The sequence below is a fragment of the Phascolarctos cinereus genome, unplaced genomic scaffold, assembly GCF_003287225.1.
Source record: "Phascolarctos cinereus isolate Bilbo 61053 unplaced genomic scaffold, phaCin_HiC Scaffold_5;HRSCAF=322, whole genome shotgun sequence".
Lineage (NCBI taxonomy): Eukaryota > Metazoa > Chordata > Mammalia > Diprotodontia > Phascolarctidae > Phascolarctos > Phascolarctos cinereus.
The window spans coordinates 58,580,245-58,607,957 of record NW_027555958.1 but is presented as its reverse complement, the minus strand read 5'-3'; the positions used below and the strand labels follow the sequence as shown (position 1 = coordinate 58,607,957).

General features: G+C 45.9%; 1 protein-coding gene across 1 annotated transcript; it reads left to right on the top strand.

Annotated features, from left to right (window-relative positions):
* The first annotated feature begins 1,451 nt into the window (after positions 1-1,451).
* Positions 1,452-27,713, top strand: STRIP1 (striatin interacting protein 1). The gene is made up of 21 exons (XM_021000869.2): positions 1,452-1,683; positions 6,662-6,731; positions 8,751-8,825; positions 9,554-9,688; positions 9,797-9,917; positions 10,650-10,718; positions 11,688-11,794; positions 11,901-12,028; positions 14,455-14,637; positions 14,885-15,102; positions 16,182-16,247; positions 16,427-16,490; positions 17,378-17,449; positions 18,591-18,665; positions 18,903-19,000; positions 21,281-21,407; positions 21,570-21,670; positions 23,460-23,526; positions 24,211-24,315; positions 24,883-25,087; positions 25,976-27,713. The coding sequence occupies exons 1-21, from the start codon at positions 1,474-1,476 to the stop codon at positions 26,221-26,223; spliced, it is 2,544 nt and encodes an 847-aa protein (XP_020856528.1). The 5' UTR covers positions 1,452-1,473; the 3' UTR covers positions 26,224-27,713.

The following is a 27,713-nucleotide window of genomic DNA, read 5'->3' as shown; positions in this document are numbered from 1 at the left end:
TGGTGACAATTACTTTATTTTTGGGGTCTTCAATATCTCTGACTGTAGTACCTACAGGAACACTTGCCAAGCCGTATCTCCACAGGAGTGGCTGGAGGCATTACTAATTCCCTTGGCTATTAGGTTCAGAGGCCCTGGACTGTTCCCATCAGGATCTGAGGGAAGGTGGTGGTCAAGGTGGTGATGGTTCGTGCATATGATTCATCTTATCTCTCCTTCAGGGCACCTTGGAACTTCAGTTAGGCTGGCAAATCTCCCCTGCTAACTGTGTAGGGGAAGGGAGGGCATTATCTTTTATGTGTTTTGTTTGTGTATGCCCATGTTATCTCCTAATATTCACCTCTGTATTCCCTCAGGACCTAGGGTAGGGACCAGACCTGTGTTTTCATTGGAAAAGGCAACAGCCCTCATTGATCGAAAGTACCTAGAGGACAGACTTTTTTACCTGTTAGGGGATAGGGACAGGGACTGGGTGTGTCATTTCCTTGGTATGGGGAATTCCCCCCCAAAAAAAAAAACCAAAACACCAAAAAAAGTCCAGTGCAAGTTGGCCCTTTTTTTTTTAAGCAACTTAAAGGTTGGGGGGAATGTGTCAGAAGCAGGGTCTAACCCTAGGTCTTCCAAAGGGCATGAGCTGGAAATAGCCTAAGAGGCCATCTGACCCAATCCTCTCCATTTTACAGATGAGGAAAGGGAAATTAACCACTTTTCTATCCCGTGGGCCATGCTGCCTTATAGAGAGGCACCAAGATAGTATAGCACTTAAGTACTTGTTGGTATATTGATTGGCATGCCCCCCCCCCTTTATTTACCGAGAAGGAAACTTAGATGGGATGTAAAGAAGGGGCATTTGAACTCAAGTCCTAACTCCATTTGGATGATCCTTCCACTACCCCTATATTGTAGAGCTCAAAGCAGCAGTCAAGAGGATTGGAAGCCAGTTCCTCTGGCTCCAAATAATGAATTCTATCTAACAAATAGCATTGGAAAATAAGGAGTCCATAATTTGACCCTGCAGCTATAGATGGTGCAGTGGACAGAATGCTAGGCCTAGAGTCAGGAAGACTCATCTTCCTGAATTCAAATCTGGCCTCAGACATTTATTAGCTGTGTGACCCTGGACAAGTCACTTAACCCTATTTGCCTCAGTTTCCTCATCTGTCAAATGAGCTGGAGAAGGAAATGGCAAACCACTCCAGTATCTCTGCCAAGAAAACCCCAAATGGGGTCACTAGACTGAAAAACGACTCGCCAGCTACAACAATCTGACCCTGCGTCGTGATGCTGGGCAGCCCAGAGGGATCCCGGCCTAAGAGACCCTGAAGGACTGCCGCTCTCAAGATGGCTTCTTCCGTCCGCCGCCACACTCTTCATGGCGGAAGTGAGGGGGCGCGGCTGGGGTGGGGGTCAAGTCTCGCGAGAGTAGAGGCCCGACGGCCGTGCGAGAGTTGGGCTGGGGCTGCAGGAGCCAAGATGGAGCCGGGAGGCGGTGGGCCAGGCCCTCTGATCGTGAACAACAAGCAGCCGCAGCCGCAGCCGCAGCCGCCGCCGCCCCCGCCCCCCACGTCCCCGCAGCCCCAGGCCGTGGCCTCCCGGACCGCCGGCGGCGGCGGGGGCGTTGGGGGCGTCCTGCCCGGGGGCAAAGGGCGGGAGTTCAACCGCAACCAGCGCAAGGACTCGGAGGTCAGGGGGTCTGAGGGCGAGGCCGCGCCGGGGTGGGCGTGTGAGGGGCTCCGGCGGGGCGGGGCCTGGGGGCGGCCGCTGACCCGGAGCTGTCACTGAGGCGGGGGCCGGAGCAGGAAGCGAGGCGCGGCCCGGGCCGGCCCGGAGAGCGGGCGGGCGAGCGAGCGCTCCGGACCGGCCCCGGGCTCCGGGTCCCCGCCGTCCGTGGGCCCCCAGGGGCTCCCCAGGCAGGGCTCGGGAGGGCAGCCGGGGGTCGGCCTCCGGAATGGACAAGAGGTCATTGTCGACCGTCGTCCCCTTGTCCCCGAGGAAGTCACCCAAAGGGAGACACGCCTCCTCCTCCTGTCCCTGCGCCTCTTGATCCTCCTCCTCCTCCATTCATTGGCAGGGTCACCGTCTAACTTCTGGACGTATAGAGATATATATAGATATATAGATATAGATAGAGATAGAGATAGAGATAGAGATAGAGATAGAGATAGATATATATAGATATCTATATCTATATCTATATATCTATATATCTATATCTATATATATATATATATATATATGTCAAAAACCAGAAAGAGCCCTGGTTAAAACCCCAGCATTGCCGTCTGCCTTGTTCCCTTTCCAGTGCTAGTTACTCCAGAGTCATGCACCTTCTCCGGGAGTAATTCCACCCACTAGCCTCCCCTCGCCAGTTTCATGAATGAAAATACACATTTTGGTTTCTTTCTTTTTTTAAAATCAGGTCACCTTGATCAGCATATTCCCCAGCACTTTGCTGCTCCTTTCTAAAAGAATTATACCTACTGAAATAGTTACTGGGGAGAGGAGAGGGGAATCCTAGCAAAAGTGTATTCCTCATTCACCAAGAATTTTCTTACATTCTGACTGAGGGAGGCAGGTGTCTTTTAATAAGCCTATACTTTATCTTTGCGCTCGGTAGGCTCTTAGTAAATGCATGTCACATTTAGAATACTTTTGTCTTTAAGTCAGATCTTTGCACACAGTAGGCTCTTGGTAAATGCTTGTCACATTTTGAATAGTTTTGTCTTTTAAGTCAGTATCTGTGGCAAGCCAAACCCAAAATTGGCTGATCTTAAAGTAGGCTTATAGTCGGCTGGAAGATGTTGATGTGAGCCACTTGAGAAAAAGCAGTACTGACTTCTCACAAGAGCTAGGGTAGAAGAGAAAGGGATTTTGCTTATAAACTGCTTACAAACTCTTACAGACTGCTAAGGTTTTCATTTAGCAAATATATATTGACTGCCTACCCTGTCTGTGCAGAGCACTATACTAGACTATGAGGGTTACAAAGATGAGTAAGACATGGGCCCTAGCTTCTTCTCTGTCTTAGAGAGGAGAAAAGACTCAATCTCTGCACCTTATGTTACAGGTAAATGTCATTTTAAATGAAGTACGAAGCACCAGTGAGAATTTAGAAGAGAGAGATCACTTCTAGCTGAGGGGATCAGGGAAGGCAACATGAAGTTGATATTTGGTTATAAGGCTAAGCCTTGAAGGAGGAGTAGGATTTTAGTGAGGTAGAGATGTGCAGTTCTGAGAAGGGCACTGAAGGCAGAAGTAGTAGTGTGTGAGCAGAGCAAGAAGGGAGGCCATGTTTGGGGAACAGGGAATGGTGGTCAAGTTGAGCAAAGCTTCGGGTATAGAAAACCGAAAAAGGTCAATTAGAGCCAAATTATGGAAGCCTTTGAATGGTAGGGTAAGGAATTTGGATTTTACCTAGTAGGCGGTGAGGAGCCACTGGAAATGACCGGGCTTGTTTGTGCATGAGGAAAATTAACCACATGGTGGTGTGTTGAATGGACTAGAAATAGGGAAAAGTGGGAGCAATAGAAGGAGCTTTGGCTTTGATGCTGGCTCTGCTACTTGTTACCTGTGTACCCTTGGGTAAGGCGCTGCAATTCTGAGCCTTGGTCAGATGAGTGACTTGGATTGGATGATCTCTGGGGACCCTTCTGGCTTTAAATCTATGAACCTGTGACCAATTGGGAGGTAATTGTAGGAGTCTAGAAAGGCCTGAACTGGTTGGTAATGATAGAATGGAGGAGCCTTATGGAAGTAGAATTCACAGAAATTGGTGATTGGCTAGTTATTGAAGGAGAGGGAGAAAGCTAAGCTAATTGCCTGGTTTTTGAGCCTTGAATGACTAGGAGATTTGTAAGTACATTAGAAATAGAGAAGTCAGAAGAGGTGCTTATATCCTTGAGAGGAGAAATAAAAATAATGAGTCTGATTTCAAATATGTTGAGTTTGAGGTGCTAGTAGGACATTGATTTAGAGATGTCCAGAAGAGAGCTAAAAACTGGTCCAAGGTTCATGCAAGAGGTTAGGACTAAAAGAGATTTTAATTATCCCTGTAAAGGTGAAGGCGAAAGTCATAGGAGTGGATAAGTGTATGCAGAAAGGAAGATCCTTGGGGGAGACCACCAAGAGGCAATTTGGAAAAAATGCTGAATTTAGAGTTAGAAGACCTAGGTTAGAAACCCACTTCTGCTACGCAAACTGGTATGAGCTCAGACAAGCCTTTTAATTTCTCCTGGCCCCAGTTTCCTCATTTGTAAAATGGGAAGGGGGGGTATATTAGATCATCTCTAAGACACTCTCCAGCTCTAAATCCTGTGACCTCACATTTACTAAGGTTGAGGAGAAAACAGAATAATCTAAGAAGTAGGCATAGAAACAGAATGTGATGTCATAGAAACCAAGGGAAAAGAGAATTTCAGGGAGGGGCCATGTCAGATGCTAGACAATGTTCAGGCAGGATCCAGACTGAGAAGAAGCTGTTGGAATGGCCTTTATAGTGGTGAATTAAGTATCCTCATAATTCAGAAGTAATTGCTCATCTCCCTAGTTAGGTATCAACAGCAGGCAACAGAAATGTTTGTCAGTCTTACTCCCTGTGCCTCAGTTTTTACTAAGATCCAGTAGAGGGCAGTTTGGACAATTGGGAGACAAATGTTGCTGTTGTTTCTCCTTCATTTCAAAGAGCACCAGTGTCACTATGGAGTGACATCTTGACTCATGGGTGAATTGGATTTAAGTGAGGCAGAGTTGCACCAAGTTGTCAGCCTTACTTTATCTTCCAAAGTCATCGAAATCCAGATGTGTTTATCTAAAGGTAGAAGGCAGGGCCCTATGTAGATCCTTTTCCCCATTTACTAATAGTTTCTACCTTTCTTTAGAATTGTCTGAATGTCATTAGACTTAGAGTTCAGGTTGTTCAATTCTGAAACTCATCATATTTCTTCCCAAACCTGCTCCTTTGCCAGCCTTCTGTTTCTGTAGAAGACACTGCCATTCTCTCATTCATTCCCATTCACAGCCTTGGCATTAACCTCAGATTCTTTTTCCTGTACCCCACATAGCCTATTATTTGTTAAATCTCATTTCTGTAACCATGACACTTCTCTCCTCTGACCCTGATCCCTCTACTTGTGGAGCCTTTCCAGTTCAGACCCTCATCCATTGCCTCTTGCCTGGATTATTGCAATAGGCTCCCAACTGGTCTTCCCACTCTCAAGTCTTTCATATTCCAATTCATGCTCCAGACAGCTGCCACTAATTTTCCTAAAGGAGAAGTCTTACTATGGCCCTCAGTAACCTCCAGTGCTTTTCTGTTGTCTTTAGGATCAACTACAAATTCCTCTGTTTGACATTGAAAGCCCTTCCCAACCTGGCCCCAGCCTATCTTCCCATCCTTGTTGTTACAGCTCCTTCTCGCACTCTTTCATTCAGCCAGACTGGCTACCTTGCATTCCCATCTCCCTTCTCCCTGCCTTTGTCCCCAAAAAGCATCCCATGTCGTGAGTATACCACCTCCTCCCCTCTGCTTTTCTGAATCCTTGTGTCCATCAAAACACTGTCTCAAATGCCACCTTCTACAGGAAGCCTTCCCTGATTTGCGGTTACAAACCCCTCCTAAATTACCCCCCTCCCAATAAATGATTGTTTATTTTGTACGTACTTATATACATACGTATTGTCTCCTTTCCCCCCAAACATAAGCTCTTTAAGTCAGGAACTATTTATTTTGTCTTTGTATCTCCAGCACAAAGCACATTACCTGGTACCATAGGTAGTAGGCATTTAATTAAATGCTTGATAACATAGTGGAACCTCTTTATAACTCTGTTGGAAGTGTAATTATTAATCATAATAATAGGTTATACTTATGTAGTGCTTTACAATTTATAAAATTTCATTTTTCACAAACTTGTGAGGAGTTAGTGAAAAATAGTGTTTTTCCATTCTTACAGATGAGGAAACTGAGTCTCCCGCATATATCAGACTTACTGTGTGTAGTTGTTCAAATGAGATAATACGCATAAAATATTTGCAAACCTTAAAGTACTCTATAAATGGTAACTGTGTTTGGACTCACTATATAAAATATGACCAAGGTTTTTCTGCTTGTTATTTATAATTTAATGTTTGTCTTGTCATTTCTCATGTGAGTTTTGTCTCCTCAGACTAAAAATGAGTGCGGGAAGCTTGTTTCTTTTCATTTCCCACTGACTTCCCACAGAGTAGGTGCTTAATCCACCCCCCCCCCCCCCGTCAGCTAGCTTAACACCCTGCAGTCAATTGGCATTTTTTTCTGCTGTACTTTGAATGTTGAGTTCTACTCAGCAGCCTTTCTGTGTGACTGCTGCTGTGTTTCCATCAGTCAGATCTTAGGGGCAGTCGAGACCAAAATACTTCAGTAGATATTTTGCTGCTGAATAGGTGGGGTAAGGTGAAAGAGAGGCTTCCTAAATTTTCAGGGCCTGTGGGGAGATAATCCTATACACATGTGGGTCCTATGTTAGAGGCTGTTGTGGAAAGCATTAGATGTATCTATAAAGCATAAGAGATTGTGTTACTGTGTTACTTGAGTGACTTTTAGGAGGATCTATGTTTTTCAATTTTAGAAGTACTTAGAATATAAAAGTGCCTTTTATATTAAAATATTTCTTCTTCTCAACAGGGCTATTCTGAGTCCCCAGACCTAGAATTTGAATATGCAGATACAGATAAGTGGGCTGCAGAGCTCTCAGGTAAAGGATGGCCTTTCTAATTGGTTGGAAATTTTCTCCTGACTTGAAATAGTGATGTGAGCACAAACTTGGAATGAATAAATGCTACTCCTGAATAACTCGTTTTAACGTTTTGGGGAAATGTTTCGTTATTTGGGTCAGATACTGAGTATCTCATGACTCCCAGTTACTCTGATCATAAATTATTGTTTCCCTCTCATGAAGCATCTGTGGGTGTTTAAGCCAGTTAGATTAGGCTATTGAAGTCAGCAGGCTACATCCCTCGAGTCAGTCAGCAGGCAGTTATGAAGTACTTTCTATGGACCGGGCATTGTGCTAGGGCTACAGAGAAAAACAAAAATAGCCCCTGCCCTGAAGGAGCTCTCATTCTAATGGTGGAGATATCATGCAAACAGCTGTGTACATAGAAAATTTATAAAGGAGAAACTTGGAGGTACTCTTAGAGGGAAGGAACTGTTTGGTAGGCGTAAGGGTGGTGGTGGGGATGGGGGTGGAGAGAAGCTGGAAAGGGTTGGTATAGAAAGTGGTATTTTAACTGAGACCTGAAGGAAGTGGTGATAAGGAGGGAGAAAAATGTCGGTATGGGGGACAGCCAGTGAAAATGCAGACAATGGAGAGATGGACTGGAGTGTTTGAGGAATATCAAGGGGGCCAGGGTCCCTAGAGCATAGAGGATGTGGAGGGGAGAAGAGTGTAAGCAGACTGGAAAGATAGGAAGGAGCCAGAGCTTGAAGGATTTTTAAAGCCAAACAGGAGTTCTCATTTGCTTCTGGAGGTAATAAAGGGCTGTTAGGGTTTATTGAGGGGTGACATAGTTAGAAATCTGTGCTTTACAAAGATCTCTTTGGCAGCTGAGTGGAGGATGGACTGGAGGCAGGGAGAGTAGTAGCCAGCGTCAGAGAGGAGAGGGGACCCTCATACAAGGAGGTCTGTGAAGATGGGATTGATAGGACAGCAGCAATTGGATCTGGGGTGGTAGGGGAGTCAGGGGTGACACCTAGGCTAGGAGCCTGGGTGACTGGGGAGGTGGAGGGGCCATCCATAGTCATAAGTTTGGAAGTCTAGGGAGTAAATGAATAAAGTGGGAGCTGGACCTGGAGTCAGGAAGACCTGAGTTCAAATGTGACCTTACACACTTACTAGTTACGTGACCCTGGGCAAGCCATTTCACCTCTCTTTGCCTCTGATTTCCTCATCTGTAAAATAAGGATATTAATAGCACCTACTTTGCAGAGTTGTTATGAGGGTAAATTGAGATAATATTTGTAAAGTGCTTTGTAAACTTTGAAGTGCTACTTAAATGCTCTGTAGAGTGGAAAGAAGGTGGGTTTGGGGAAAAGATAATGAGTTCAGTTTTGGAAATGTTGAGTTTGAGAAGTCTATTGGACATCCACTTCAAAATGTCTAGTAGGCTGCTGGAGATGTGAGACTAGAGGTCAGAACTGGATAAATAGATCTGAAAATCATCTGTATTAAGGTGACAGTTGAATCCATGGGAGCTGATGATGAGATCATAATGATCAGCCAACTTAGAGATGAATGCTTCTGATCTCAGGCCAGGCAAGAGTATTGAATCAGTCAAAGGTATCTACATTGCTAGAAAAACAACTCTACCATAATGGATGGTATACGTGAAGGATGGTCCATGACATTTAGTAATCACTCATGGTGCATCAAACATACAAGAAATAGCTTGTACCTTGAAGAGACTTACTCCAGACTGGCACCATTTAGCCTCTGAAGAGGCTGGTTGGAAGTGAGGATGTGAAAAGCCTAATATTATATATTACCTGCGTCTGGTGATGCTTTAACTTCTCAATCACTTTTTAATCAAATTTGAAGCAAATCAACACTGTTTCCATTTTGCAAATGAGATAAACTAAAAGTACCCAATAGTAAGGGGCCTAGATCAGTTTGTATCATTAAAGAAACAGGATCAGAACAAGAACCTATGTTATTTCTTTTTCCTGTTGAATTGTTGAAACATGGCTGCAGCTAATAAGCCTTTGTTTTTGGTAGAACTTTATAGTTACACTGAAGGACCCGAGTTTCTGATGAACCGAAAATGCTTTGAGGAAGACTTCAGGATCCATGGTGAGATGATTTCCTCCCTTCCTGCCCTTGTTTTCCCTTCAACCTGTCTCCTAAGGGCTACAGTAGTTTATGTTTTCTTTAGTCATCTCTAGATTTCAGGCCTCTGAACACACTCACGTAGCCTCACAAGTCACCAGGCAGAGACTCAGCTGGGCCCCATGCATCTAACTGCTCTTATGTGATCTGGGAGGGGCTTCAAAAAGTTAGCAGATTGTAAAAATAAATTTTAAAATCTGTTTCTGTTTCTGTTGCTGAGTTATTTGTGTCATATTCGACTCTTCATGCCCCCTTTGGGGTTTTCTTGGCAAAGATACTGAAATGGTTTTTCCATTTCCTTCTGCAGCTCATTTTACACATGAGAAACTGAGGCAAACAGGATTAAGTGACTAGCCCAGGGTCACACAGCTCATAAATATCTGAGACTGGATTTGAACTCACGGCTTCCTGATTCCAGTCCCAGCACTCTATCCACTGCACCATCTAGCTGCCCCTTTCTGTTTATAATCATGTTCAATACTGGTGAAAAAAAATTAGCATTTCTGGTCTGGATAGTCATGTCTTTAGACCAGCAGATTGAGCTTCTTCTCTGCACAGGGAATAACTTCTCCTTATGTTCTTTGACACTTCTGGTCATGTTGGTCATCCTGACTATAACATATTAAAGTTATATACACTTCAGAGAACTCAGCTTTTCAGCCTTAAGGCTAACTAGGTCTTTTGCTTTATAGTGGCAGATAAGAAGTGGACTGAACTTGACATTAACCAGCACCGTACCCATGCCATGAGGCTCCTGGATGGCTTAGAAGTCACTGCCCGGGAAAAGAGGCTCAAAGTAGCCCGCGCAATCCTCTACGTTGCCCAAGGTCAGTGAGGCTGCCATCAGAGGGCATGGGCCTTCTTTGCGTCACAGTTGTCCCATTGAGGCAGCTGGGTGCGGAGTGATGACCTGCGTCCTGTGTGTGTGTATCTAGGTACCTTTGGTGAGTGTACCTCCGAATCCGAAGTTCAGTCCTGGTCGAGGTACAATGTCTTCCTGCTCCTGGAGGTGGGCACGTTCAATGCTTTGGTGGAGCTGCTGAACATGGAAATCGAGTGAGCACTTTTTATCTGGGGTTAAATAAAGGCGGGGCCTGCAGAAGGACCATTGAACAGTGTGGACCAGTGAGATCACACCCCACCAAAGTAGCTACACATGGACTTAGAAAACCACATGTTAACATGACTGTGGTCCATTGTGTTTTTATTTGTTTTGATAGCTATTTTCCAGTCATATTTTCCTCTGGTTCTGGAGCATTGAAGGCCACAGTAAGCTGGGTTTGACACCTTGGGTCTAGACTACCAGCTCCAGAGAATGACTTCTCTAGCCTTTACTCATTCCTGGGAAACAACAGAGGGAAAATCCTGATTTCAGATCTTCAGGACTAGAAATAGTCCCCAAAGAGAAATCATTGAAACACCTCCATGCATTTTAACCAAAAGACTTCCCATTTATTAACTCTCCTGTCTAGTAGTTTACTTAATAATTTCCCTCATAAAAAAGGAGAATAGGCAAATACCTAGCATACAGACCAAACCCAGGCTTGCCTCTAGCCTCTGTTATGGCTACATTTGCTTTGTCAGGTTCAAGGGTTTGAATCTAAAGTAGCTACTATTTGGCTAAAATAATAAAACTAAGTAATTAAAACTAACTTGGCCCACCTGGTGATCCAGCTGATTAGCACTCTTAAATGTTGCCATTATTTGAGTTATTTAGCCTCATCTTTCCTGGAGCAGCTAGGGAAGTATACCACCCTTAGGAATCTGACTCTTTCTCTTTTACTTTAGCAACAGCGCAGCTTGCAGCAATGCTGTGAGGAAGCCCGCCATCTCCTTGGCCGACAGCACTGACCTGAGGTGAGCTTTCCTGCCTGTTTTCTCTGATGAGGGTCTGGCAAGGCTGAGGCTAATGCAGTTTTTGCTTGGGTTGGGAATTCTAACCACAGCAGGGGTCAGAGGAAATTTTTTATCTTTCCTTTTCTTCCATTTATATTTCTCCCATGTACATTTTATCTTCAGGGTATGGTGGGACTCTGGGTAAGCAGTTAATGGGATAGTGAGAGCCAAGGGTAGTCAGGGCCGGGTGTGAAGTTAATGTAAATGTAAATGTGCTGCATCAGCCTATCTTGTAAAGCTCCTTCTTGTTCCAAGAGATGTAGCCTTTAGGAGCAGACGTGCTGAGAAGACGCTGCCGAATGCCAGATAGTGGGAGATGTCAGGGACACGCTCTTGAATTCTTCTGTGGGCAGTGTTGTCCTAGGAAGAGCAGTGACACCCAGACAGTGCCCTGAACCTTGTAGATGCTCCATAAATAGCTGTTGACCAAAGGTCCATGGATCGCTTCTGAACTGGGGAGGATAATGAAGCTTAGGTCAGAGCCTTTTCTCTTTCTGCTGTGGTTTAAGCCCCAGATGCCGCCCCATCCTTGTTACTTCTCTTGCTCTTGCCATGCCCTTCCCTCCTCCCCACTGTCATCTCCCACTCAGTCCTGGCCTCTTTCTGCCCTCCCCACACCCAGTCCTCATCTCAGCTTCCACTGGTTCTGCCCTTGCTTTGACTCAGTCCCTTTGGGTGTTGCACTTAAGAGAAAAACTAGGTTCCTAAAATGCTGTCATAATCAAGGTTGAAGAAGTTGAAGCACCTAATGGGAGAGATGTACAGCAATTTGGCTTTTTATCATGGGAGCCTCCAGTTTTGACCTCTTCACATCAGTACGTGTGTTTCTGCAGATTTTAGAAGTACCTTTTTTAGTAGTATGTGATATGTGATGAAGTGGCCCTTATTTCCCATATCCTGTTCTGTTTATGAACTGGCTTTTGTCCTCAGGGTACTGCTCAATATCATGTACCTGATTATAGAGACCGTTCACCAAGAATGTGAGAGTGATAAAGCCGACTGGAAGACCATGAGACAGACTTTCCGAGCAGAGCTAGGTATGACTCCTGCTGATGTGCTGTAAGTCCATAAGAGTGGCTGGAAGCCAGCGTTTTAGCACCGGAGGGCGGCCCTGACCGAAGGGCGTCTTTGTGTCACCTCCAGGCTCTCCCCTGTACAACAACGAGCCATTCTCCATCATGCTGTTTGGGATGGTGACCAAGTTTTGCAGTGGACATGCACCTCACTTCCCCATGAAGAAGGTTCTTTTGCTTCTCTGGAAGACAGTATTGGTAAGAATCCTGCCTCAGAACTGATCAGAGGAGGTGCCTGCCACATGTGGCTAACGTGACCCATGAAGATGTGGTCTCCAGATGAGAATGCAGATTTAGAGAATGTGGCAGGAGATTGTATATTCTTCATACGAAGCTACTTTTGGAGAAGTGGTTCTTGGACCTGTAGCTTTTTGGGGGGTGAAAGTGATTGAGATTAAAGCTACTATAAATATGTCCTCCTGTTAAATGTCACCTGAATGTACTGAGAATAAGCAATGAGCCATCCTGCAGCCATTTCAGTCTGGGCAGTGAAACTTGATCTGTTTCTAGAGAGGGTAGTGAGTGATGCCAGGGGAGAGGGCCAACCAGTCCTCACAAGATTGGGGCTCTCATTAGTTATCAGAGGCAGGGCCGAGGCTGGAGCTTTTCCCATCATCGGAGAAGTAGCTGGGTAAAAGGGAAGGGGCTGGGGTTTTATCTGTCGCCTTAGCAGCCAGTCAATCACTCTTCTCTGGTTAGATGGAGCCAACTCTTGACAAAGTTAGTGAGGGGCTCCTTAAGTGTAGGAGGAGCCCTACCAAAAGCACCAGCCAGCATTCCCAGGGGGTATCCTTACTCCCTTCTGGTTTACTTGTGTCTCATCTTTTATCATTCATGCTGTCAGCTTCCTCCTAGAGATTCACTCCAATCATACAGGAAAATGGAATCACCCCCAGACAGTGAAACCGCCCGGGTGTTACAAAGTTCTGAAGAATCAGCCCAAGCCTCTAGGCCTGAGAGTTTGACTTCCCTGGGGAAGAGTTAGATTAAACTTCACATATTATTTCACTTAGGAGGAATTATGAAATATCATGTCTGTGTCAGATCCTACTTAGCCTTTTCTTCAAAGACCTAAAGTTGGAATTAATTTATGATTCTATAAAACAGAATCCACACACCCTTATCAGTAAAACCTTTATGCTCACATACCCACAATATGTGTATATTTATACTATTATGCTAATATATGGTGTACATTTTAAACTTAAAAAAGAACTTAGAATATGATATGGGTGGAGTAGTATTTTAAATTATTTTTAAATTGTTTATTAATTAATAGTATAAAAGCCTTTTTGCTCTCACTAATTTATATTATTATTAAGTGAGAGCAAAAAGTTTTCTTTTTTTACTTTTGGTGTATTCTTAATATTTTATATAATAATTCAGTAAGGGCAGTGTAGTGTGGTGGAATATGCTTTATAATTCTTAAAAATTGGGGCAGCTAGGTGACACAGTAGATAGAGCACCAACCCTGAAGTCAGGAGGACCTGAGTTCAAATCCAGCCTTAGACCAAACACCTGACACTAGCTGTGTGACCCTGGGCAAGTCACTTAACCCCAATTGCTTAAAAAATATATATTTTCTTTAATCTTGGCTTAACGCTTTTTTTTTTAGCAGTTTAAAGGTCTGATTCTAATGAATTAAGTGTATTTCAGTTCTTGCTTTTTTAATGGCTGTTGTCACTGAAAAAGATGCTTCACAGTGATCCATAGATCCAAATGAAAGAAGTACCTCATTGGCTGAACTCACTACTTCATTAGTCTTATTTTTCAACCTCACCTACTAGTTCTGCAGTTTTTGTTGAGATTGGACTTACACGTTTCCATCTTCCCAGATGAATCAACTGTCTTTGCAAACTAATCAGAAGATGTATTTTTATATTTTAACAAATGTATTTAAAAATCATTAAGACCATCTGAAAGGTCTTTAAACAGATTACAGAATTCAAGGTGTGCATATATGAGCGTACTTATGGCTGATGTCATTTTCAGCAACAGAACCGTAGTTTAAAATGTCTTTCTAATCACAATGGTTAGTGTGCTGTGAAACCCCGTTCTTCTCTGAGTGTACTCTGCATGCCACACATGGCCATCCGATATGCTGTGTGAAGATGCCAGTGTGAAGATGCCAGTCTTAACTCCTAGTTGAGCTTAATTTCTTAATTTTGTTAGATTAAAAGAAAACTGTCAGTAGAATTTTGAACATTTTCTACCCATACCTCCATTGATCATCTTGTGTGCTCCCCTTGAGAGACCACTGTTGCAGGATTGCTTGTACTCCCATGGAAGCTTGACAGGCTGACTTTGCTGTTCTAGAAGCCTCCAGACCGTGTGATTCCTCAGCTTCTTTTCTCCCCTTTAGCTGCTTATCATTCCACTTGTCCTAGTGGCATGGGGTCTTCATCCACTGTTGGTGCCATTGAGTTACCCTTGGAATGGATTTACACCCTTCTTCAGAGATTGTGGGACAGCGTAAAGATGAAGGTTAAGTGGGTGCTTTGAACCATTTAATAGAAGTCAAGAGAGCGTGTGTTGGCTGGTGTCGTTCGGATGGGCATAATCCTGTTATTCCTGGAAGCTGGTCTAGCTCTGGAGAGGCTCATGGTGTCCATTCTCTGTTCTAGTGCACACTTGGAGGCTTCGAGGAGCTGCAGAGCATGAAGGCAGAAAAGCGTGAGATCTTAGGTCTCCCCCCTCTGCCTGAAGACAGCATCCAGGTGATTCGCAACATGAGAGCAGCCTCCCCTCCCGCTTCTGCCTCGGACCTCATTGAACAGCAGCAGAAACGGGGTCGTCGAGAGCACAAGGTTAGCAGTGGGGCAGGGGTGCTGGTGAAGTAGGAGCTGGCTAAAGCAGCAGAAGGTGGCCCCTTCAGAGACGTCATCATCCAAGGGGCAATCCCTGAGAGCTTTTAGGATTCCCTGTGGTCAGGGCTTCCTCTCTGATATTCTTTACATTTCACCGCCCTGCCACATATGCCTTTTGTCCTTCCGATTGTCACTCACCCTGGTGTCATCTATTCTCTTTTCCTTGTCTGTTGACTCCTGCTTTCAGGCTCTCATAAAACAAGACAACCTGGATGCGTTCAATGAGCGGGATCCGTATAAGGCTGATGACTCCCGAGAGGAGGAGGAGGAGAATGACGACGACAGCAGCCTTGAGGGAGAGACGTTTCCCCTTGAGCGGGATGAAGTGATGCCTCCCCCCATGCAGCACCCTCAGACAGACCGCCTCACCTGCCCAAAGGGGCTGCCCTGGGCCCCCAAGGTTAGGTGAGTCTTGAATCCCTGACCCAGGAGGAGTGGGCAACGACGTTCATGTCATGTGTGCTTGCAGGGCTGCCGTGTGTCAGCCCTTAGGGTGTATGTGTGAGACAGACAGGGCCAAAGCATTAAGGCATACCCAGCAATGGTACTTAGGGAGTGCGTGGGGTCACATCCCCAGAGGTTAGCTTCCAGGTAATGAGGACTCTTGCAAGAAGCCCCTCTTCTTAGACCTGAAGAAAAAGATATTATCTGCCTCTCCTCAGGGGCTCAGTGTGTAGTATGAACTTAAAATGGGTTATTAATTTTTTTTAAATGATAAAATGTTTAATTTAAAGACTTCATATAATATGTGTGTGTGTGTATATATATATATACACACATACACACATACACAGACATGTTTCTACTTGATAACATAGAAATTGATATGTGTTTGAAAATACACAAAACAAAGAAAAAGAGGAACATATGAAAAGGTGGAGAAGGGTTTCTCAGTCCAGGCAAACTTCCAGTTTTCAGAAGTCTATAAAAATATGAAAAGGAAGCATCAGAAGGAGACATGAGACTTTCTTCCACAGCTGCTTTTCCAAAACTGAGTGTTTTCTGTATCTGAAGTGTGGGAAGTACTGTGGCCGAAAGAGGAAATCTTCTGAGTTGCTATAATGCGTGTGATTTCTTTTTTTCTTAAGATTTTCCTGTTCATTTAAGTTGATAGAAGCAGAGAGCTGGATCAGCAGTTTTAATTTAAATCAAAGTAAAGCCATCAGTAACTTTGTAGGTTATTATCTGGATGAACTCTTCTTTTAACATATCAAATATAATTCTGAGAGCAAAACAAGTTTTAAGTAATACATCTTGTGAACCTAAATTAACAGTTTCTTTAGATCTAGATGTAAAAGAATCTTTAATAAATATTGCCTAGATTCTCCTCCCCACTCCCTTGTTTTTTTCCCAAAAGAGAAGAACAAGAAGTTAGTCCCAATACCTTCCCACCACCTGTCACCTCCCCACTCCCCACCCCCCCATCCAGGAAGTGTACATTTTTACCTATCCAGTAATGTATCTCCCCTTTCCATCTACGGCAGAGAAAAAGACATTGAGATGTTTCTAGAATCCAGCCGAAGTAAATTCATTGGCTACACACTGGGCAGGTAAGTGTGGACTACATTCATTACTGCCTTAGTAGTGGGTGGGCACTTCTTCCCCCTCGCCCAGCACAATGAAATCCTTTGAGTCCTGCTCCAAGTGGCCTTCCTTCCTTCCTTCCTTTGAATGTTAGATTAGTTAGACTTAAGAACAGGAGACAGTTTGTTTTTTTTCTCCCTTGTAGCGACACGAACACCGTGGTGGGGCTGCCCAGGCCGATTCATGAGAGCATCAGGACCCTGAAGCTGGTGAGTGCCCTTAGGAACCTTCTGATGCGACTGGTCCCGTCCCAACACAGAGGCGAGAAGTGGGAAGCTAGGAAGATGTGCTTTTTAAACTCGTTTTACTATAGTGCCTCATTTTTTGGAGAATGATTCGTTCCCCATAAATAAATTTACCATTTCCCCCTTCACATACCCCAGACTTGACATTTAACCACCTTGGTGGGCAGCTTTTTCCAACATAGCACTTTTTTTTTTTTTGGTGAGGCAGTGGGGTTAAGTGACTTGCCCAGAGTCACACAGCTAGTGAGTGTTGTGTGTCTGAGGCCGGATTTGACCTCAGGTCCTCCTGACTCCAGGGCCGGTACTCTGTCAACTGTGCCACCCAGCTGCCCCACACTCTGTACTTCTTGACCTTTTTAAACAGGATGCACTGAATTTAACCTTGTTGTACCTCAGGGTCATAATTTCAAGCATGTTTCATTGCCAGAATGCCCTCAGACTTGTTGAAGTGCCAGGGTTTCCTTGCTACTGCCCTCGATGGCTGTGCTCTGATGTCTTTGTGGTTTCGTGGCTGCCCTTTGTAGTTTTTCTTTCTCCCCCTTCTCTGTCGGGCTGTCAGCTGTCCCTCCTTGCCTGCCCTCAGGTTGGCTACCTTTCACAGTCTCCACTAAAATGTGTGCTTCTCTGCTCTGAGGCAGGAAACCAGGTAGGGAGAGGGAGGTGAGAAATGCCCGTTTGGACCAGGCTTTTGCATCGAGGGTCTCATCCCTCCTCAAAGAGTTGTATTTCAAAAGAAAATGTTTGGAAAACTAGCTGCTTTGTGTCCTTCTTCTGCTCAGAGCACAGTGGAGGGATGTCTGGAGAGCGACCCATCCACACATGAGTGCCTTCTTTCCTTTCTTCCACAATAGCACAAGTACACGTCAATTGCAGAAGTGCAGGCCCAGATGGAGGAGGAGTACCTTCGCTCTCCTCTCTCAGGGGTAAGTGGAAGTCAGGCACGCAGCAGGCATTTATTAAGAACCTACTGTGTGCCAGGCACTGGGCTAAGTGCTGGGATACGAGGAAGGGTAAAAAGCAGGCCCTGATCCCAAGATCCTCACCATCTGATGTGGAAGACAACATGTAAGGAGTTGTGTACAAACAAGGTATATGCAGGATAAACAGGAGATAGTGGCCAGAGGGGAGGAAGGCACTAGAATTAAGAGGGATCAGGAAAGGCGTCCCACTTGAAGGAAGCCAGAAGGCAGAGATGAGCCAGGAGGCTACTCCATTCATGGGACACAGCTGGAGGAAATGCCTAGAGTTGGGACGTGGAGGGTCTTGTTTTGGAAACAGAAAGGATGCCCAGTGTTATTGGATCACAGAGTACGTAGAGGGGTGTAAGATGAAGGTAGAGAGGGACCAGGTTATGAAGGGCTTCAAACACCAGATAGGATTTTCTGCATGATCATGGAGGTGATAGGGAGCCTCTGGAGCTGATTGAGCAGGGGAGTGACATGGTCAGACCTGGGCTTTAGGAAGAATCACTTCAGTGTCTGAATGGAGGATGGAGTGGAGTGGGGAGAGACTGGAGGCCGGCAGGCCCACCAGTAGCTATTGAAATAGTCTGGGTGTGAGGTGATGAGGGCCTGCACCAGGATGGGGGCAGTGTCAGAGGAGAGAAGGGGGAGTGTTTGAGAGATGTTGTAGAGGTGAAATCCACAGGCCTTGGTGTCAGATTGGGATATGGTGAGAGAGAGAGAGAGAGTGAGGAGTCCAGGATAACTCCTAGGTTGTAAGCCTGAGGGACTGGGAGGGTGGCGTTGCCCTCTACAGTAATAGGGAAGGTAGTAGAGGGGCAGGGTTGAGGGTGGAAAGGTAATGAGTTGAGTTTTGGACAAGTTCAGTTTAAGATATCTGTGGGATATCCAATTTGAGGTGTCCATTTGGCAGTTCACTTGGAAGTAGCTTCCCAAACCCTCAGGCTCCTCTGCCCTGTAGGAGGCAACAGGTCAGTTAGAGGGAGTCTTCCCACCTGCATTTCAGTCTTCACAGACCCACAGCTAGACAGATAACAAGGCAAGCTTGCCCAGGTTTGATCGGACATAGAGGTTTTGTTCCTGTGACCTTTTATACTAAAAGGGAGAAGAGGAAGTGGAGCAAGTCCCTGCTGAAACCCTTTACCAAGGTCTCCTCCCCAGTCTGCCTCAGTACATGGTGAGTAGTTTTTTCCTTTTCACCAAGGATGTTCTATATGTGCCGCCTCAAGTGATGACATCCATTAGTAGATGAAAAGCACCTGTTCTCTCGTGTTCAGGGAATTTCCATAGCTAGGTCACAGCTGCCTCCTTCAGCCACTTGGGTATATATAGAAAGAACTAGACCTTGTAATTTTGCCTTTTGATCCTAGACTAGCCCATGCTCTTTTTTCTAAATGTCTTATTCCCACTCCAGATTGCCCTGCTGAAAATCCTACTGGCTGCTGCTCCCACTTCCAAAGCCAAAACAGACTCCATTAACATCCTGGCTGACGTCCTACCTGAGGAGATGCCGTAGGTATCATTCCTGTGAATGGAGTAGGGGAGGGAAGATGACTGAGAGAATTGTCAGGGTCAGCTTCTCAGTGCTCAAGGGTGGCCCTGGGTAGAATTTAATACATTGACTAGTCAGAGGAGACAATATGATAGGAGAACTTTGGACTAGGATTCAGGAGACCTGGATTTTAGTCTCACTGTGGGTTAGCTGGATGCCTAAGTACAAGACATTTCCTACCCTCTCTGGGCTTCCATTTTATGACCTGGAAAATGAACTGGGGACAGGGCATGGCATTATATGTTTCCTCAGATTCCTTCAGGCTTCATGATTCTGTAGTATCCTTAGGACCCAAGCAGCTTGCCAACCATTTTCAGTCAGGGTGTCTCCTTTTAGCCAGTGGACTTGTAAGCAGAGTTTTTCCAGTTCTGATTAAAGTTATAAAAGGAAATCCTTGGTCGCCCTAGGACAATAACCTCTTATTGTTCTAAGAGCACCTTTTTTTGAATTAGAGATCATGTGTGGGAATTGGGGGGGGGTGAGAAGCAGGTTGGAAGGAGAGAAAATTAAAATCTTAAAAACAATTCGATTTTGTCAGCAATTGTAGCTGACATTTATAAAGTGCTTTAAGGTTTGCAAAGCTTTTTATATACAAGAAAGAAGACTTTGTTTTTTGTTTTGAATTTCTAGTGTGGCACGTAATAAGCATCTAATAAATGTTAGTTAACTGATTATTTCATCCTCACAGTAGTCCTGTGAGAAAAATGCTTCTAGGGTTATTATCCTTCTTTTACAAATGAGGACATCAGCCCTCAGAGAGGTTAAGGGACTGGCCCATGGTCATACAACTGAAGTGTCACTGAATGATAACTCACATTTCTGTAGTGCTTGAAACATTTTTTTCTCCTAACAGTTCCTGGTAGTAGGGGCTTCGAGTATTTTCATCAGCATTTACAAATGAGAACATTGAGGCTCAGGGCAGTTGGTTGGCGAGTATCCAAGGTAGCATCCAGTGCTCTGTCCACTGTGTGTGTGTGTGGGGGGGGGGCGCTCTCAGAAAAATAATGACAGCTGGCAAGTGTCTAGTACTTTCAGCTTCCACCTTTATTTTAAATCAGTCCGTCAAGTATTGGGCACTTGCCCTGAGCCAGGCATCTGTGCTCGTCACTAGGAAGACAAGTACAAAGAAGGAAACAAGCCCCCCTTCCGATGGGAGAAAAGATCAATACAGATAGAAAAATATACAGCATGAATATAAAATGAGTAAGTGCTGTTTGCAAAGCAGATCAGTACAAGGTTGCTGGGGAGGGAAGCCACTAGCATTTGGTGGGGATTGGGAAAGGTTCTGTCTTAAAGAAAGAGAGGGCCTCAGTGAGGCTGAGGTAAGGAGGGAAGTTCGCTGCAGAAATGGGACAGCCAGTGTGATGGCCCAGAGATGGGCCTGGGTGAGGAGCAGAAGGAAGGCCATTTGGATCACAGAGTGTGGAAAGCCCACCGAGGCTACGGAGATAGGCTGGGAGGGCTATCAAAGTCTAACAGAAGAGTTTGTATTTTACCCTAGAGGTGGTAGGAAGCCATTGGAGTTGCTTTGAGTCAGAGAGTGACATGGACAGTTCTTTATTATTTTGGCAGCAGTGTGTAGAATAGATTGGAGCAATGAGAGTTTTGAGATAGGAAGACTGTTCAGGAGGTGGTTGGAATAACATAGGCAAGAAGTGATGAGGGCTTGAACTCAGGGTTATTGGAGAGAGGGACTCAGATGGAAGAGGTGTGAAAAATCCCTTGGTTCTCCTAACTCTGTGAGGGAGAAGTGCCCCTGAGGTTTATCCTCACTCACAGAGGCCCCAAAGGGTTGAGTTACTTTTCTTTGGGCAGAGTGGGCCTCAGCCCCAGGGCTCTCTGGCCTCGACACCCAGTGCTTTTCTTTGGTGCCATGATTCATCTCCAAGAGGAGCTGCCACTTCAGGGAAAAGGAAAAGAAAGGAATTTGTCCCTGCTAGAAGAGGTTACCATACCTGGCAGGTCCAGAGAGAAAAGAGTAACATTTGGCAGGGGAACAGTGGGGGGACCCAACCAACCTTCTGAGGTTTCTTCTGTCCCAATGAGATTCCAATGAGATTCCACTAAGAGAAGTGCAGCCGAGAGCCCAGCATCTCCGGGCAGCCAAGAAGTTGCCAAGAGGTAGTGAGGTGGATGGAATGAGATGGTCTGACACCGTTGCTCCTTCTGCGGGCTCTGGGCTGCCCTGGCGTCACCGCCGTGCTGTGGCTAAGTTGGTCGTGCCTACCTTATGTTTTCAGAACCACCGTGCTGCAGAGCATGAAACTGGGGGTCGATGTTAACCGCCACAAAGAGATCATCGTGAAGGCCATTTCTGCGGTGTTGCTGCTGCTGCTCAAGCACTTCAAGCTGAATCACGTCTACCAGGTACCCTGGGTGCCCAGCCTCGTCCCCTCCTTAGGGCCCTGCCCTTCCTGTAACCTCGAGCCGAGCGAGTTTAGCTACGAGAGAGACTGCCCATCAGACGACCCCTTGGCAACGTCAGAATCTAGAGTGCAGCGGCTTCCCTCACTGTCTTCTCTGTTTCAGTTTGAGTACATGGCCCAGCATCTCGTGTTTGCCAACTGCATCCCTTTGATTCTGAAGTTCTTCAATCAAACCATCATGTCGTACATCACTGCCAAAAACAGGTAACAAGAGCCAGGGAAGGGGAAGATAGGAATGAGGACAGTGGGGACCTACAATTATGGATCTCACTTGGGCAGCACCAAGCTCAGGGTTCTGCTTAAGAACCAATTACTCCAATCCATAGCACTAGGTAGGCTCCAGTGGCCCAGGGAGCCCTTTAAACGCCGACCTTCCACAGAACAGGCTCTTATCAGTACTGGCAGTGCCAAAACTATTTGGGCCTTGTGAAATTTGAACCCTTGACCCTCAGGGCACACTTACCAGGAATTAGGATGTGATCTTCACCTGGTTAAGGCAAAGTCTGCTAGGTACAAGATGATTGGAATGTTGATGCCTCTGAAAGAACACAGGAATTGACAAGAGTATTTTGTGTCAAATGTTGTCTGTAACTGAGAAACTGAGGGGTGGAGAAGGTAAAGAAAACAGCCAGGATTATTCCCAAAGGCATCTGTCAGTCAGTCAACAAACATTTACTAAGAGCTGTGTGCTAAGTGCTAGGGACATAAAGAAAGTAAAAAAACAGGCCCCTGTCCTCAAGGAATTCATATTTTAATAGGGGAGACAACACTGCAAATAATTATGTGCATAAAAAATATAAAATGTAAGTGATAAGTAATCTTGGAGGACAGGGAGGCCTTTTAAAGGCTGAAAGGCCGTTAGCAGAAGGTAGAATGTGAGCTGAGTTTTGAATGAGTCCAAGGAAGCTTCTTTGTGAAGGTAAAGAGGGAGAGCCTTGCAGGCGTGGGGGTCAGTACAAAATCATAGACTTGGGAGATGGAGTGTCATGTGGGAGGAACTACAGGTAGCCAATGTAACTGAACAGTGCAGTTTGTGGAGGAGAGTAAGTGGGTGCAGGGAGACATGATCAGATGTGGGCCGTAGAAGAAGCACTTTGCAGCTCAGTGGAGAGGGGAAGCCAGTCAGAATCAGGCTAGTGAAGTGGTCTAGGCCTGAGGTGGTGCTGCTGTGGAAGGGAGGAAAAGGGACATCCATACGGATGTTGTAAAGAGAGAATTGCCACGATCTGACAACATTTTGGGTGTGTGGGATGAGTGAGAGTGAGGAGTTGGACCAGCACCTGGTTTGGGAGCCTGGCTGATGGGGAGGTTGGCGGTGGTCCTGACAATAACAGGAATGGCGGAGGCAGAAGCGGAGATAACCGAGCCCTTGTTTTGGAGGAGCTGAGTTTGAGCTGCCTGCAGGATATCCGATCCAAGAAATCCAAAGGGCTGATGATATGATGCTCAGACTCTAGAGAGATCCGGGCTGGACCTACAGACCTGAAAATCATCTGTGCAGAGAGATGAGAACTGAATCTTTGGGAGCTGAGGAGGTCACCACATGAAATAGTTAACATTTGTGTAGTGCCTTAAGGCTGCTAAACACTTCAGGAATATTGTCTCTTTTGATCCTCACACCAGCCCTGGGAGGTAGTGGCTATTATTGTCCCCTTTTTACATATGAGGAAACTGAGGCAAATAGGTGAAGTGCCTTGCCCAGAGTTACACAGCTAGAAAGTGTCTGAGCCTGGATTTGAACTTAGATCTTCCTGGCTCCAGGCCCAGTATTCTACAATAGCATAAAGGAAAAAGAGAAGAGGACCCAGGACACCCTCGCAGGATAACTGTTATCTCACATGATGAAGGTTCATCTTTTTTTTTTTAATTAATTTATTTTTAGTTTTCAGCCATCACTTCCATAAGCTTTTGAGTTTTCCATCTTCTCCCCCTCCCTCCCCAAGGCGGCGTGCAGTCTGATATCTGTCTTTTTTTTTTCTCTTGACCCCTGCAGTATTTCGGTTTTGGATTACCCTCACTGTGTGGTTCATGAGCTACCAGAGCTGACAGCAGAGAGCTTGGTGAGTGAATGTTCTCGTCTCTCTAGTGGGGAGAGAGGAGGGCACTTGGCTAGACTGACTCTTGGCAGCTTGGAGCCAACTGGGAGAGACCAGGGTCCTTGTCCTAAGGATGGAATCCTCCCACAAGATAGCCCTCTTTATTTCCTGTAAAGGCCCTTCTGTGGAGCTGGAAGAATGAGAAATGAGGGCTTATCCACACTTCTCTAGGGCCTTGGGACTTACTTCCACCAGAACAACCCTGTGAGATTCTCTCCATTTTACACACAAGGAAACTGAAGGTCAAAGAAAGCAGAGTGATGTGCTGCCCACTGCTGCATAGCTAACAAACTTGGCTAGATCCCCTGACTCCAAGGCCTATGCTTTGTCTATCTGGAAGCTCAGAATTCAGGGAATACCAAGCTCAAAATCTCCTGGGCTCAAGTCCATAGAAGGTAGTAAGCCCCCTGAGGTGACCTGTGTTCCTCATGGGGTATAATTCCAGGGCTTTAGTGACCAAGACAGCAGGAGGGAAATCCCTGGTTTGACTGCTCCTCCCCAGTGCTGAGCCACCTCCAGAAAGCCCCTGCCTGCCCTGCTCCTCTTCCTGGAGAGGTGGCTGGGCCTCTCTTGGTGCTCCCTGGGATGTGGCTGACAAAAGCCCTTTTGTCTCACCATTGATAGCCTCGTCTTGGGTTTGTCCCATAGGAAGCTGGAGATAATAACCAGTTTTGTTGGCGGAATCTCTTCTCTTGTATCAATTTGCTTCGGATCTTGAACAAGCTAACAAAATGGAAGCATTCCAGGACCATGGTGAGTGAAGAGCATCAAGGTGTGAATCTTAGGGCCAGAGGTTGTCTCATGTCCCCCTAAGCTTTCCCTTTCCCCTAAGTGGGCCACAAGTCCCTTGAGCTGGGTTGGGTTACCAGAGGCTGGTCAGTGAACCAAATTCTTTCCCTCCAGGTTTCCTGTATCCAACTTATTTCTATTTAATTGATCTCCTCCTGAGTTAGATGATGGGGGTGGGGGTGGGGGGCCTCAATTCATTTCAGTTCCTGGAGGAGAGACATTTTCATCAGTTAGGTTTAGAGGTAGGAACTCAGCTTGTCATTTCATTGGTTATCAGGAAGTTCCAGGTAACAAAACTCCCTCTGCTAATACAGGTCAACATCTATGCAATTTGTGGTCTTAGAGAAATATCTGGAGCCCTGAGAGGCTGGCTAATTGGCTTACTCAGGGCTGTGGGTCAGAGGTAGGATTTGAACCTGGGTCTTCCTGGCTTCAAGCCTAACTCTCCACTCCATCAGCTGCCATATAGATTGGAGATGAATTAGGACCATTAACTGACATGTTAATTGCTGCCCCTGGACTGGGCTCTAGATGCTGGTGGTCTTCAAGTCGGCGCCCATCCTGAAACGGGCCTTGAAGGTGAAGCAAGCCATGATGCAGCTCTATGTGCTGAAGCTGCTCAAGGTGCAGACCAAGTATCTGGGTCGCCAGTGGCGGAAGAGCAACATGAAGACCATGTCGGCCATCTACCAGAAAGTGCGGCACCGGCTGAACGACGACTGGGCCTATGGGAACGGTGAGGCTGCGAGGGCAGGGCAGGTGGAGGCTGCGTCCTGGAGGGCACAGCTCTCCCCCGAGTCACAGAGTCAGAGAAACCATGAGATCATTTTCTTCTTCTTTTTTTTTTTTGCCTCTGCAAAGATGGCAACAAAAACCTCTTGGATGGAGGAACAAATTAAAAATCTTCAGGGATGTATGGAGAATCATAGAATTTTCAGTTAGAAGGCACCTGGGAGAGCATGTAGCCCGACCCTTGAATTTTACAAAGGTAGAAATTGAGGCCTGAAAAGCTTAGATTACTTGCCCAAGATCACAGTTAGTAAGTAGCAGAACTGAGCTTGAATCTCACCTCCAACACTTAGCAGCCATGTGGCCTGGGCTCATCTCTTCCCCTCCCTTGGCCCTCTGCTGGTGCTAGTACTCCCTGGGTTGTTGTGAGGACCAAATGAAGATGATGAAAACCTTTACGTGCTTGTTAAAGTCAGCTGTTAGTGAAAGTAATCATTTCCTCCTTTAATTATTTATTCATTCGTGGGCCTCAAGTTTTCTGTCTAGAAGCTTTTCCACGATCCAAATATATCCTATAGTATAGTATAATATTCTGCACATAGTAGACACTTGATAAATACTTGCTAAATTGAATTTATGCGGAAAATTGCAGTGTCTTATCTCCTCTCTACGTAATGATCTTTCACATCCTTGAAAATTTTCATTTCTATAAGGCTTCCCTTGGCCCTTTGCCTGTCACCTCCTCACAGTAGTGACGATGCTTAAGATATCCTGGATTTCAGACATTCATTTGTCCTTCGTGACTGGGCTCATGGTGGATAGTGTCTGCAACAAGTCCCCAGTAAGAGTGGCTCCTCACTGTTCCTAATTCTGCCCCCTCCTCTTCCTGCCCCAGATCTGGATGCCCGACCCTGGGACTTCCAGGCGGAAGAATGCGCGCTGCGTGCCAACATTGAACGTTTCAACTCTCGAAGGTATGACCGGACCCATAACAACCCTGACTTCCTGCCTGTGGATAACTGCCTGCAAAGTGTCCTGGGCCAGCGGGTAGACCTCCCTGAGGACTTCCAGATGAACTATGACCTCTGGCTAGAAAGGGAAGTTTTCTCCAAGCCTATCTCCTGGGAAGAGCTGCTGCAGTGAAGTTTTGCCCAAAGCCCCTGGCACCGAGTGAAGCCTGATAATGATGCCGTGGGCCAGATTCTGCCTCAGTGTCCCTCCCTGGCTTGTGGCCGCATTTGCTGCAGTGCTGCTCCTTATCCTCCAGGTGGCAGTGTAGCTTTGTGTGCCATCTTTACAAATTCATTATTGCAGAACTCCGATGCCCCTGGGCTTGATGTAGGGAAGTTTCTGGGCTTGGCTTCTTTCTTGGTGGTGGTTTCCCAGTGTCCTGCCCAGGAGGGATGTTCTTCTGCAGATCGGAAAGGAGCCACCTTTCCTTTCCCATGCAACATTTGGCTGGCCATGACTGAACAGCTGCAGGCCAATACATGCAGAGCCCTCTGACCCCTTCCCACAGCATCCTCCAGATTTCAGGGGTAATCCACTAGCTCGGCCAAAACACTAAGCATGGTGGCCTGCCTCAAAGAGGGCTGAGAGGTCAGCCAGGAAAGCGCTGTCAGGGCGCTTAGCTGGTTTGGTTTCGGATTCATCTCCAGCTACCTACTCACCTCCTTCCAAGCAGCTATCGCAGAGGTCCAGGCTGCTGCTGCCTTAGCACATCTGCCTTGGATAGGATCAGGATGGGAGACAGACATTACCCTCAGACAGGGAAACTGTCTTCCCCCTCTGTTTGCAATGTCCTGTACATATCTATCAATCTATCTGTCTATCTATCTATCTATCTATCTATCTATCTATCTATCTATCTATCTATCTATAAAATATATATGTTCTGTTGTGTAACTCTGGGGTTTTAAATGTATTTATGTATTTTATTTACATTAAAAAGCAAAAAAAAATGGCCATTGCTTTAACTTTGGGGAATGAGACCTGTGGCAAGTCTGGGCCCACCAGTCAGCTCATTTGGGATGACTTGGGTGCTTGCCTTCTAGGCCTTGGTGCTGCCATGGCTAAGTCTTTGAAGCTGGACTCACTGAGCATCCCCTTTTCTTTTCCAGAGAGAGAAGAAAACTTGATCTATGGTAAGAAGTAGTAGATAGCATCAAGACAATTGGGGATAAAGAAGAAGGGCCCTGAGGGATCTATCCATGGGCCATTGCCTCTGTATCTCTGTATCTCCCTACCCTGTCCTTCCAACCTGTCGGTTCTGCTATGACATTGACCATCATCCTCCCTTGGAGGGGTGACATGGGCTAGATTCCTCATAAACAGCACCTGTACCCCTGGGGTGGGGACTTCACAGGGCTGGGGCAGTGGGATTCCTCTGTTGTATGGATTGAACTAGATGGCTTCTGAAATACTGTGGCTGTCCTCTACGCTGACGGACGTCCATCTGATCGCACTGTCTCATTAGGATGAGGTAGCTTGTGACCCCTCAGGGACTTGGGAGGAAGCCCAGTGGAGTCCAACAGTAGGGTGGCATGTATTCAGATGGAGGACCACAGACTAGGATCTCAGCCTGCTTTCCATGGGTCAGCTGTTGTGTTCTCAATAAATACAGGCCTCTTCTA

What these genes read in the sequence shown, in the direction of transcription:
- STRIP1 (XM_021000869.2), top strand. Translation starts at nt 1,474, where the DNA reads ATGGAGCCGGGAGGCGGTGGGCCAGGCCCTCTGATCGTGAACAACAAG. An exon ending in CTGCTGAACATGGAAATCGA is followed by an intron (nt 9,918 to 10,649) that starts GTGAGCACTTTT and finishes CTTTTACTTTAG; the next exon opens with CAACAGCGCAGCTTGCAGCA. An exon ending in TACATCACTGCCAAAAACAG is followed by an intron (nt 21,671 to 23,459) that starts GTAACAAGAGCC and finishes TGACCCCTGCAG; the next exon opens with TATTTCGGTTTTGGATTACC.